General features: G+C 42.1%; 3 protein-coding genes across 4 annotated transcripts; 2 read left to right on the forward strand and 1 right to left on the reverse strand.

Annotated features, from left to right (window-relative positions):
- Positions 1–3: 3 nt before the first annotated feature.
- Positions 4–6217, reverse strand: tbc1d10c (TBC1 domain family, member 10C). Its single transcript, XM_028416639.1, has 10 exons — positions 6167–6217; positions 5803–5943; positions 4975–5074; positions 4726–4833; positions 4387–4493; positions 4041–4155; positions 3751–3816; positions 3473–3662; positions 3157–3314; positions 4–3051 (listed from the first exon to the last, which is right to left on the reverse strand). The coding sequence occupies exons 2-10, from the start codon at positions 5937–5939 to the stop codon at positions 88–90; spliced, it is 3945 nt and encodes a 1314-aa protein (XP_028272440.1). The 5' UTR covers positions 5940–5943; positions 6167–6217; the 3' UTR covers positions 4–87.
- Positions 6218–6665: 448 nt separating this feature from the next.
- Positions 6666–9295, forward strand: ndufs8b (NADH:ubiquinone oxidoreductase core subunit S8b). 2 transcript variants are annotated; one of them, XM_028416260.1, is made up of 7 exons: positions 6666–6762; positions 7428–7476; positions 7552–7617; positions 7726–7815; positions 8112–8284; positions 8398–8526; positions 8890–9295. In XM_028416260.1, exons 2-7 carry the CDS (start codon positions 7428–7430, stop codon positions 9019–9021), a joined length of 639 nt encoding a protein of 212 aa, XP_028272061.1. In that variant the 5' UTR covers positions 6666–6762; the 3' UTR covers positions 9022–9295. The 2 variants fall into 2 exon arrangements, with proteins under 2 accessions (XP_028272061.1, XP_028272062.1); XM_028416261.1 differs by having other exon boundaries at positions 6687–6762; positions 7401–7476.
- Positions 9296–9613: 318 nt separating this feature from the next.
- ran (RAN, member RAS oncogene family) lies at positions 9614–12207 on the forward strand. Its single transcript, XM_028416078.1, has 7 exons — positions 9614–9709; positions 10611–10674; positions 10808–10892; positions 11320–11445; positions 11535–11722; positions 11811–11981; positions 12087–12207. The coding sequence occupies exons 2-7, from the start codon at positions 10642–10644 to the stop codon at positions 12129–12131; spliced, it is 648 nt and encodes a 215-aa protein (XP_028271879.1). The 5' UTR covers positions 9614–9709; positions 10611–10641; the 3' UTR covers positions 12132–12207.
- The last annotated feature ends 833 nt before the right edge of the window (positions 12208–13040 follow it).

The following is a 13040-nucleotide window of genomic DNA, read 5'->3' on the forward strand; positions in this document are numbered from 1 at the left end:
AAGATCATTTTATATTTACAAAAAAGTTCAAGTATAACAATGATTTTTGGTCTCAAAGCAGTTCCTCAACAAAATCTGATTTGTTGGTCAAAAGTAAGATTCAGCATAAGAAGAAGAATATCTGAGTGTCTTTCCAGGATGAGCGATATCATCGCTGCCCTTCACTTTTTGCACCTGAAAACTTTTTCCTCTCGTCTGGGGCTTCCTCCTCTCTCGATCCCTTTCCTTTTCCATCTCCTTTTCTCTCTTCCTTTTTAACCTCTCCTCCTCTTTCTCCCTTCTTTCTTGCTCCCTCCTCCTCCTTCTCCTCTCTCTGGAGCTTAGTTTTTCCTCTGTCTTTTCCTCTATTGGTATCCCAGTCCCTGTCTCATCACTGAAGTCTTGAATCAAGATTTTGGGCACCTGCATTTTGGGTTTCCCCTTTGCCTTGGTATTTTTGGGATGCTCCCCCTTCAGTTTGCGGAAGAGACCAAAACGTTTAACTGGGTCTGCCTGCTGGTGCCGCTGTTCCTGCTGTCCTGTGGCGTCCTCTGTCACTTCTGCACAAGGTGTTGAGATCATTTCTGTTGGACCACACACAACAGGAGCAGAGTGTGTTGTGTTAACAGCACCAGGATTAGACTGTGATTGAACAGTTTTCTGTGGGGTGGTAAAGAGGTCTTCAGAGAGCCTACGTGCTAGTCTGGAGCCGCGTGAGCTGGAAGATTTGCGCACACAGAAATCACCAGAAGACCGGCTGCTGCGATTGCTGGAGGTTTGTATCAGGGGCTCAGACTGGTTTTGTGTGAAGTGACCTTGAACTTGTGAGTTGCTGTCATTAAGTTGATTGTCTGTCTGTTCAGCAGAAATGAAAACATCATCCTGTCCTGTTGTGTTTTCTTTGACATTTTCTGTACTTTCTTCCTCTTGCACAGGACCTGCAGTGGCCTGGCTCGTTGGCCGTTGGCTGGGTTTATGCTCGTCAGAGGTATCTATCTGTTGACCATCAGGGTGAGCGTTCTGTGCTTCAGTCTGTGGTGATGTCTCTTCTTTTTCTGTAGCTGTTACAGAGTCTGTCATCTCCTCTTTAACTTGTGTTTTAGTTGGTGTTTCGTCTGCATGTGTTTCATCACAGATGCATGTGACAGTTTCCTCCTGTGTCTCTGTGTGTACTGTCAGGATTATTTCTTCATTTTCCTGCGTAGGCTCAGGCAGTGCTTTTGATTTGTCTTCTTCAGTAGGAACTTCAGCGTCAGGCTCTGTATTAGTAACTTGTTGGATGCATTCAGGTGAAAATAGTGACACTGTTTCTTCTTCTGTCTCTTTTTCTCTTATGTCAACCGTCACTTCATCCTGTGTGGCTGCATTGTCCCATTCAGTTTCAGGGTGTACATTCAAATTAGTTTCTTCTTGTTCCTGTGTAGGCTGACACAGTATTTCACTGGTGGATTGCTTCAATCTGTCCATCACCATATCAGTAACTTGTTGGGTGCATGCAGGTGACAATAGTGATAATGTTTCCTCATCTGTCTGTGTCTCTTTCTCTGGGTGCATTTGTGTTATGTCAGCCATTAATTTGTCCCATGTGGCTTCATTGTTCTTCTCTGTGTCTGGGTGTACTGTCAAAATGAGTTCTTCTTGTTCCTGTGTAGGCTCAGATAGTATTTTATTAGTTGATTGCTTCAATGTGTCTCCAGTCTTTGTATCAGTAACTTGTTGGATGCATTCAGATGAAAATAGTGATATTGTTTCCTCATCTGTCTGTGTCTCTTTCTCTGGATGTGTTTGTGTTATGTCAGCCTTCACTTTATCCTGTGTGGCTGCATTTTCCTCTCCCGTTTCTTGAGTCTGAGCCAGTACATCAGTTTCTGTCTCTGTTTGGGTGTGGGACCCGTCCCTCTCTTTTGTTTCTACTAATGACTCAGTGCTGTGGTATGTTTCTTGAATTGCATCGTCTGGGTCTGTGATCTCCTCTTCCTGGGCCTGTTGCAGTATCACCTCGGCTGTTGTTGTGGGATCTTTGACAGTTGAAGCTTCAACATCCCTATCATTCCCTGAGTCCTGATTTTTTTCAGTTCTTGTCTCTGATGCACCTGTGACTTCGTCCACCTGTTGTACATTTTCTGGTTCTGTGCTTTCTTCTGGTTTCATGTCTGCCTGTACCACCTGCTGCACACTTTTGTCTACACCAACTCTCGTCTCCACCATTGTGTTTGCATCTCTTAGTATGTCAGTGGGCTGCTCCTCAGCAGCAGCAGTATGATCATTTTCTGCCTCGTGTTTCTCTGTGTCTTCATTTGTGTGTTCAGCTGAGGTTTCCTGTTTATTGTTTTTGTCACTTTGTTCTTGTAGGACCTGTGATTGGCCCATGATGTCCTCCTTTTCCTCCTGAATATGGTGAGATTTATGTTCTGTGGAGTGGAGAATATTTTCAGCAGTGGCTGAGTTTGTTTCTGAGAGCATTTTGCTTTCCTCTGTCTCTTGGAGTTCAGCTTCCTCCTTTTCCACATTTTCAACCTGTTCTTTTATTGTTACACTTTCTTCTTTGTGCTCTGTTGGTATATTTTCTGTTTTGTTTGTGTTTTCAGGTTCCTGTAAACATTTCTTCTGTTCAGTTTTTCTTGTTAGTTTTGACTCATTCTTTGGTTTGTGTCCATCTGAACCTACGCCCTCCTCCTCTTCCTGGACACCCTGGACGTTTTTAAAATTTAAATCAGCCCAGCTTCTCCAGTCATCCTTTGCTCCCATAGAAAGATGCCTCACAACTTTGTTACTTTTCTCTCCATCGCCTGTGGTGACTTTCCCCCCTTTTCTCCACTTCTTGTGAAGGAGAGATGGAGACAATGAGAGAGTGGAGGCCGAGCGAGTGAGAGGGACCGCCAGGTTCCCCTTTTCTCTCTCTTTCTTCTCCCGTGCTTCTTCTCTCTGTCGAGCTCTTTCACATGCCATGCGGCATCCATGGCAGCGACCTCTGGGGTCAAAGGTGGATGAGGGTCTGTCTTTTCTCCACTTTTCTAACTCCTTCTCCGTCCTCTTCTTCAGATCTTTGGTTGATAGTGGCACTGAACACACCTGAAACAAGAAGAAAACATTTGCCTTAAAAATAAGGACTAATTCCGCTTGTACTTTTTTTGGCCAAAGGTTTTCATTCCTCAGTATTAGTAACGTCAGTCTTACTTCTGTTATAAAGGTGTCATCTTCCTCTTGGACCTCCTCCCTGACACCTCTCAGCCTCTCCAGTGTCTCCATCTGGCCCTGGCACAGCTTCCTCTGCTCGGGCCGACCCAGCACCCGACGCACCAGCACCACTGCCACTTGGAGCAGCACCCGCACCCCTAGCACGCAAGGATTCACGCAAAAGAGGAAGGATGACTTTTCAGGTGAAAATAAGGTCTGTTAGATTTGATTCTACAGTATACTGGTTACTAGAACAGAATAATGCATATAATTGTATCTTCAGTTGATAGAAATATTGAGACAAGAGGAGACATACCATAACAGAAGAAGAGGTCCCACACTCGGAGGAGTGTGTTGAATGGCAGGTGACGTGTAAACAGACACATCAGCCAGTCTGTGGCAAACATGAGGGGCTCCACTCCGTGCTGCTGCAGATGTTTGTGTGCAGGTGGACATGTCTTTTTCAAAACCCAGGTCAGCATTGCTGCGTCAAACAAAACACCCTCCTACACAACACAACACAACACAACAACCTCAGACCATGTAAATCCATGAACGTTTAATTTATTGTGTTAGGAAAGTGCATGTCCTCACCAGCAGAGGGCTGTAATATCCAGGCAGGTATTCCTCACTGATCTGAACTAGACACCAAAAGGCCTCCTGCAAGGGTCACACGAGGTGAAGATTAGCTGCCAGATCACTCAGTATTTTTGAAACACACAGTAGATGTTAGCAGGATCATCTTGCCACCAATACCTGAAATTGTGTTCAAGCTATGAGACAGAATTTTAAAAGTAAAAATGCTTCAGATGAATGTGTTTTTTTGTGGTAGGTTTGCAGCTGCTATATTAGACAGAGGTGTACACTTTGCCGTTTATTGCTACCTCAGCAGGCATGTTCATCAGCAGCACTGCAGCCACTGGACCCTGTGCCTGGCAGTAACCTTCTTCTGGTTGGTACTGAGTGTAGGCTTTTAACACCCGGAACAAACCACGCTGCCTGCATACACAGCACAATGATCAGTCACACAAACAAGCAGTTTAACTTAATCACAATAATGTTAATTTGACTAGTGACATACATTATGAAAAGCAGAATGAAAATACAATATCTATCTATTTACAGCCACCAATAAATACTTTACATTTCTGCAACAACAAAAAATGCATGACTCGCCCTGGTGGCAGATCCACTGAAACAGGCTCAAACAAAGGTAGAAACTGTGCCTACCCATGGCCATCTTTGGAAAGGAACATTTCGTGAAAAGGGAACTGTCGATCCAAGTCTCTTTCGATCACATCCACCCAGCTCTGCAGACCCGGCTGAGAGTCCAGAGACTGAGGCAGAGGCAGAACACCACATAAGACAAGTGTGGATCACATCCACTTCCATTAAATTAAATTAAAAATAAGTAACTTATTGTGATTGATGTATTATTTAGTCTATAAAATGTCCATAATACTGGAATATTGCATTTGAAATTTCATAAACATATAATGCACATTTTTACAAAGTCCATGTTTTTACCAGTTATTAGAAAGGTTTAACACAGGAAGAGTGTTTTCTTGCCTCATATAGATGTTTGTTTTGTTTCATCCTGTCAGCGGCTCCACACAGAAAAGGCCAGCCTTTAGCCCTGAGCGAAGCCGGGATCCCTTTCTGACACTGCATCTTGATCTGAGAAGACATTGATAACCCAGGATTAGCTCACCAAATGACTACAGCAGCGTGAAAGTATTTTTTTTATTTGTATTAGTCTGCCAGGGTAGTCTTGTTACATGTAATCACTTGTCTAAAGGCAAACAAAATGGGACACACCTTACTGGTCTTCTTCAATAAGATGCGATCCCAGTGTGAAATGATGTTTATCCACTTGGCCTCTCTTTGCCTGACAAGTTCAGGGGAAGGACCCACAGTCCTGACACAACACAGCACATAAGGAAAAACTGTTAAACATTTTAAACAATGAACACAGCTGCATTGCTCTTTGCTGTGCAACATGCTCTGCAGACTTTTAAATGCAATTTCAGTAGGGGCATTTAAGTCAGTGTGCAGCGCTGCTGCATGTCATCACAGAAGCCCTGTGCTCTGAAACAACAAGACAGGAAACAGGAAAACCACACGTTAGCAGCCTGATGTCTCCATGGCAACAGGTCAGGATGTTATCAATGGGGAAAGTGTGACGGTGAAAGGTCTTGGTCTCGGTCTCGGTTTGCTCAGCTCAGTCTTATTCGGATTTTGATTTGCAGTCCACTGTCAGTATATTATTTATGATGGTACTTTATTTTTTTATGTTTTTATTGTTTCCAAAGTCCTAGTCCAATATTTTAACTAATATTTGTGGTCAACATCTGTTTTCCGAGCTTTTCTTGAATGTCATGCTATGTCACTTTTAACCGCATTATAGTATTTGTAAAATTAAATCAATAAAATGCAGTGCACAAATGACGCAAGTTATCAATGGACACTAAAACTAGTTTCGACAGGTTTTAGTCTGTTATTGTGTTTTATTAATGTTAATAATAAATTAATAACTTTAGTATGCATACAATCCCCATTTTTAATAGAAAAGGCCTGTTTGATAAGAGGATGAAAACACTGAAGCAGTATACAAGGTGACTCTGATTACAGAGTCAGTGTGCTCACCCAGATGTGGATCCATTGGTCAGGATAAAGCCAAACCGGTCTGTCTCTGGTTCCAGACTGACCTCTGACCCAGCATCAGATCCAGAGCTGTCCTCATCACTGAGGCTCTTCTCAGCCAGACTCGATAGCTTCAACATGTTACTGAGAGAAGGAAGAGGAGGCTGTCATCATCCATCGTGTCACCTTGTACATAATTATCATCTATCATCTGTGAAGCTAATAAAATAAAATGTAGGCTAGTAAATGTATGCCTGTGCATGTTTTACACTCAGTTATTTTATCCAGACATGAGATGTAGAAGGTAAGTTCCTGTCATCACCATAACCACCGTTTCATAAAACATAAAACAATTAAATATATTTACCGTTTACATTTCCGTCATGTTTGATCGGTCGGTTATTGCAGAGGTGAAGTGTGAGAATGATGGAGGAGGAAGACAAACGTCCTCTCTCGCTCTCTCTCTCTGCTCACTTGCTCTCTCTCTCTTACACATCCCACACCCATATGGGACGTGTCGTTTGTGTTTAAAAATGTTCATACTACTGGAACCTGATAATTGACAGTATGAACAGTATCATTACATTGTGTCGACATTTACAGTGATGTACCTTACTACAACTTTTCCCGGACTCTTAGAGCTAGAAAACTGTCCCATAAACAAAGTCCTAATAAAGTTACAAAGGTGCAATTCAAGCTGACAGAGTCCTCCCGTTTAAAGTTAAGATGTGACATATGTTATTGTGACATATAGAGGGCACAAGCTTTTTATGTCCTTTCTCCTTTCTGGAAATTGCTGGTTGAAAACTAAAGTTGTTTGTATAAAGTGGGGGAAATTATTTTTGCGATTTCCTGTGTGACTCAGGAATTACCGAGGAGCTCTTGAACGCCGCATACCCACACTTGCGCAGTTCAAGGACCGTTGTCTTCCTGTTGCTCACTATTTCTATACTTTTGCCCACGGTAAGTCCATTTAAAGGTTATTAAACAGACGAATTGCTTATTATCCAATGATTGCTTTCGGTTACGAAAACGAAGCCAATGTTTAGTTCATTCTGCCTAAAACTAACTAGCTGTCATGAAGGTGAAGTCGGCTAGCAGCGTGTTAGCAAACCAGCGGTCACAGAGGAGATTTAGCCTATTTCTGGATAACCAGGCAAAATAGGATAATAACGGTTCTTTACGAAGCTTTGGTGGCGTCAAATGCGACGATCCTAATTGACTAACTAATGGTTGGGTAATTTGATTAAGAAGTTGGTTTATTTATAGATGAGTTCGTGTGTCGGTATATTGACAAACGCATGCTTTTATTTTGAAAAGGGCCTATTCAGCCGTTCTGTTTATAAAGATAAATAGATATAAATTGTGGTCATTGGTGCAGGACAATCAGTTAATTGTCTTAAACAAGTGGAACACCCGTTATTCCCACTCTTCCGGTGTCCTGTGAGTGTGTCAAATCGCTAATGTAATAGCTGGGATTTGGGGCGCCAGATTACAGCACGGCTGAGTTCATCTGGCTGCCTCACAAACTCACTTAACTCTTTACTTTACTGACAAACGGTGTAAAGATTTATATAAATTTCATGTCTGTGTTTAACAAGTCTCATCTAGCCTGCTTCTCTGCTCAGATGTCTGCTGCGCTGAGTCTCCGTCTCCTCCACTGCTACACAAGACCAGGTAATGAGGCGGGGTTCATCCTTAACACATCATTATCACTCATGAAGTATGCTCACATGGTGTGTTTATGTGCAGGTGTCTTTGGAAATGGCTTTCCTGCTGTGCGGCCATTCAGTGTCAGTGTGCAAAGGGAGGGCTATAGTAAGTCTGGCTAACATCTGTATTCATAGGAAACATGTTCAATGGGGTGATCACATGTGTTTTGATTATTTATCCGTCCACACACTCTCTTTTCCTCTTTGTTGACAGAGTATGTTAATGCTCTGGAGCAGCCAACAGACATGAGATCCATCACAGACCGAGCTGCCACCACCCTCCTCTGGACTGAGCTCTTCAGAGGTCACATTTACTCACAGATACACATTAAATATGCTTAACCAGCTAGCCAGTACAACAAATACCTGAACAACCATCTCAGAAATTACTACACAATTAATACTAAATGATTTAAAGTTCGTATAAAATACAGTGATGCAAATTTACAAGACATTAAAGACAGTTGCAAGTGGCTGACACATGGTGAAGTTGGAAAGTGATGTACACTTTTCATGGTATTTCTTTCCAATAACAGAAACTGTATCTCACCACTGCCGTCCATCATTCTCATATATGTTTTTGGTGTCACCCTCCTGCAGGTTTGGGGATGACCATGAGTTACCTGTTCCGTGAACCTGCCACCATCAACTACCCATTTGAGAAAGGCCCTCTTTCACCCCGCTTCCGTGGAGAGCACGCCCTCCGTCGCTACCCCAATGGCGAGGAGCGCTGCATTGCTTGTAAGCTGTGTGAGGCCATATGCCCTGCACAGGTGAACACACACACAAAACTTCCTTTTACAATTACAGAGCTGCATGTTCCGCACTCTAGTCTATCTATGTCCTGTCTGAACGTCCGTTTCTTTCCTCCCTCTGTTGAGCTCAGGCCATTACTATTGAAGCTGAGACTCGAGCTGATGGCAGCAGGCGAACTACACGTTATGACATCGACATGACAAAGTGTATTTACTGTGGTTTCTGCCAGGAAGCCTGTCCTGTTGATGCCATTGTTGAGGTAAGGGAAATCTTAAAATGTATACTGGTGGATGCCAAAACATAAGCATACAAGGTTAAAGAATCATATAATAGCATATTGCAGTTTTCCAAATAAGATAATTAAACATTTCCAACAGAGATTAGTTTGATGTGTTGAAGTGTAAAAGGTTCAGTCTGTTTTCATTCTTCTGCGGCTACTCCTGTCTCTGTGTGAACCCTCTCACAGGCCTTGACTTTTTACTGTAGCAAAAACACTTTTACCTTTAGGCCATAAAACCTAGTTAGTTCCGGTCAAGCAAAAAAAAAAAAACCTACATTGCCTTGTCTTGCTAGTTGGATATACAATGTATGTTGACATTTATAATCTGTTTTTTTCCTTAAGGGCCCAAACTTTGAGTTCTCCACAGAGACCCATGAGGAGCTCCTGTACAACAAAGAAAAGCTGCTCAACAATGGAGATCGATGGGAGGCGGAGATAGCAGCAAACATCAAGGCAGATTACCTGTATAGATAAGATCCACTACATGTGAGATGTACTGTAGAAGTGCGAATGATATGTCTTTTCACCCTGATTTGCACCAGATTACTTGTAGAATTTACAGATTTGTCAGAATAACAAAGGAGCAGTCGCATCCTCAGAACTGAGGAAGAATATAAACATGCACAACTTGTACAGTATGACTTGTTTTGTAAAGATCAGGGATGTCCTTCTGTGTGAGTGTATATGTATGCAATGTATTGATGAAGCTAATACTGAAATAAATTATGAAATAAATGACATAAAACTGCCTATTCACTGGATTATTGGGAAGATCAAAACAACAGGTCTCAGTACTGGGCAATGGGGATGTGGAAGAGCTTTAAATTATTGCGATTATTGTGTGGGCATTAATAATTTAAGCAATGCTGTGTTTATAAATATAAATAAAGGAATTCTGATTCTGATAATGTGCACGTGTTTTTAAAACAAGTTAACATTATATATATAGCAGCACAACTATAAAAAGGATACTTTTAAAAGAACCAGGTCTTATTTGCACATCCTTGTGTCATGTTTAAATAAAGGCCGTCAGTGCAGTTAAAAGCTGCTGCGGTTTGCCGCTGCAGTGGTCACATGATAAGGGCGGAAACTGACTCATCCTCCACGCTGAATCTCCCGCGAACGCAGCCATTTACTCTTTCCCCTCTTCGCAGTAGCACCGGTGAGTCTATGTGCTGTTCTCATTGTGAACTATCTTTATTTTCAACTTTGTATTTGCTGGGAAAAGTAAGTTAAAACCACAGGAAACTTCATGGTGTGCCCTGCATTCACGTGGCGTTGTAGATGTAGCTATTTCAGAGGCTATTTCAGGCCGTTAGGTTTCATGTGCTAACTTAGCCGTTAGCTCAGTGGGAAGAATGGCTTCCATGCCGTGCAAGCTAACAGGCTAGCAAGCGCTGCTCTCCCGCATTTCACTGCTTTGTTCTTCAGACATGCGTATGTTTGTGTAATTGCATACGTTTACTGTTGTGTTCAAAACTAGTTTGGAGTGACTAAAGTAAGCTCGATGTGGGGTTTTTTTGTTTCAGTGGGACGTGAACAGCAACGTGGAACACATAAGTCTTCCAGTTAGATTGTTCCAGTCGAACAAGAAAAAGTGCGGTCTAGCGTCGTATGGCGCACTCAAACTAACGTTAGTAGCATCTTTGCTAGCTAGCAAGAAACCGCTCTTTTTAAAATGCAGCTTCAGAGACAATATAGACGAAATTGTATACAAACAGTGCTAAATTACTGCTTTTAGTAACTTGAATTGGAAGCCTTCAGACGCCATCGTTACTGAAACGTTACTTGTCGACGTGTGGGAACGTTAGCTCAGATAGAACATGCTAGAAGTGGCTGTCTCTAGGTAACAAGCTGTGCGGTATGACTGATGGCTCGGTGAACCACTCAACGCATCAAAATAATTAACTTAAACCAGAGCGGTGGCTACATTATTATACTCCAAAAAACACATATTTGGTTAAATGATAACACCACTAGCTTAATGTTACTGATGGCTAAGTTGGCAGAAAGGAGGATGACGAAGACTGTGCTAACTAACCATCCCGCCTTGTTTTGTTTAGCTCCCAAAAAATCGCAACCACGGCGGACTCAATGGCACAGTGTGTTCCGGTGGCGGTGTTTAAGGTAAATGCTGTCTGTCATTCATGCGCTATTTATCTGTGTAAAGAATAGTGTTTTTATGATACCTAAGCTAGCTGTGCTAATTGTCGAACCAGTACCGACCAGTCTAAACTAACTGTGCTTTATTCCTAACCAGTTGGTGTTAGTAGGAGATGGAGGCACCGGAAAAACGACTTTTGTGAAGAGGCACATCACAGGAGAGTTTGAGAAGAAATATGTTGGTGAGTAACCACTGTGTTAGGACTTAGAAGAGACAAGCTTTGAGGTAGTAGGTGTATGACTAAGTTGAAAATACAACTGCAGGAGTCGGCAGGGCCACTTGTTGGGCCCTTGCCAAAAATGAAGGCTGAGGCCCCTTCCTAAATATTCATGTGTTTATCAAAACTAAAGGTTTCTTAATCTTAAGATTCTCAGTCATCCAGGTCATAATCATAGAGAGGATTGTAGCAAGGCTACTAAATTTAGGAAGAAATGATTTTTTTTTTTTTTAGGTCAAATTATAGAATTTAAATGTCCTACATAGCAGTAATAGTTTAGAGAAACAAATGATGAGTAAATTAATCTTAAGACACTTGTCCCCTGTCATAGCAGTACACCTTTGTTTCAGGTTTTTCCTCATACTTTTTTGTCTTTGCATGTGATTTTTAGCCACTCTGGGAGTAGAGGTGCACCCGCTGATGTTCCACACAAACAGAGGAGCCATCAAGTATAATGTGTGGGACACAGCTGGTCAGGAGAAGTTTGGAGGCCTGAGAGATGGCTACTACATTCAAGGTGCTCTTCACATCATTGCTCTGTTCATTTTATTATCAAAATCTTCACCCCCTTTACTGAATGTTGACACTTCCCTGCTTCCTCAACAGCTCAGTGCGCTATCATCATGTTTGACGTCACCTCTCGTGTCACCTATAAGAATGTGCCCAACTGGCATCGTGACTTGGTCCGTGTGTGTGAGAACATTCCTATTGTCCTCTGCGGGAACAAGGTGGACATCAAAGACAGGAAAGTCAAAGCCAAGAGCATTGTGTTCCACCGCAAGAAGAACCTGCAGGTAACAAAAACCACACATGACTTGTGTGGAACACTGTTGTTGAGTCTGGGCCATCACTTCTAACTGCTGCAATGTCATCTCTCCACAGTACTATGATATTTCTGCCAAGAGTAACTACAACTTTGAGAAGCCTTTCCTGTGGTTAGCAAGGAAGTTGATTGGTGATCCCAACCTGGAGTTTGTGGCAATGCCTGCCCTTGCTCCCCCAGAGGTCCAGATGGACCCGACCCTTGCCGCTAAGTATGAGGAAGAGCTTCAAGTGAGTAACAGTATTTTGTGTATAGGTGAACTAATCATTCAATCCACCGGCTTAAACGGATATGATGGATCAAAATCTGAAAAATATTTGTTATTTGTCTTCTAGGTTGCATCACAAACGGCACTCCCAGACGAAGAAGATGACCTCTAACCTGTTACCTTAATTTTCCTTCTCCCCCAGCTGTGGACAGAAATTTGTTGAGTTATGTCCCCCCTCCCCTTTACTGTAAAATCCCCTTTTCAGATTTTTTTTATTTTTGAATTTTTTTGTTCGTTTTAAAACTTAAGGAAAAAAACTTGGTGGAAAAGTTGTGGTTCTGATTTCACTGTATGAGACACACCCGCCCTAGTGTTGTCGTCGGCATGGCAACGTGCTACTCTTCATCATTGAGCACCCTCCACTGCACTTACCCAGCTCACATAATGCTGTTGTATGGTGTAATGGAAGCACTATGGGGAGTAAACTTTGAATAAAAACATTCTCAATATAGCATGTTGGTGTTTTCTTCCTGAATGGTGCCTTTGTGGTTGAAACTGTTTGCAGTGGGTCTCTATGGACATTTTTGTAATAATGGTGTGAAATCTATGAGTGTCAGGATTTATGCACAACAGGTTGATGAAATAGTGGTCTACTATGTTCCTACAACTCGTAGCAGACTTAATGACTGCGTGTTTTTTCAAATTTCTGTAGTGCAAGTATGTCCTGTTTGTAACTGAGCAGTAGAAGGAAATACTTCAGGATTCTTTGCACAAGTTGTGAAAGGCACATTGCAAATAAGAAAAGGTGAAGTAATATATCTGTGGATGCTCTCATTCATCCAAGGTGAAGTAATATGTGTCTGCATCACTGAAGTCTTTCAGAAAACCATGTCAGATAAGAATATTTCATATAGTTTACCAACCAGACTTAAAGTTAAAATTACACACGACTGTTCACACGTAAAAATCCAGAAACGGTTTAAGGCTCAGTTTTGTGTCAGTTCTGGAGTCGGCTTCTGTCCTAGCTGATTTTGTAAGTCATGCTTATGAAATCAGTAGACATGAGCTCAGAAAAACCTTT

Source organism: Parambassis ranga, chromosome 10 (genome assembly GCF_900634625.1).
Source record: "Parambassis ranga chromosome 10, fParRan2.1, whole genome shotgun sequence".
Lineage (NCBI taxonomy): Eukaryota > Metazoa > Chordata > Actinopteri > Ambassidae > Parambassis > Parambassis ranga.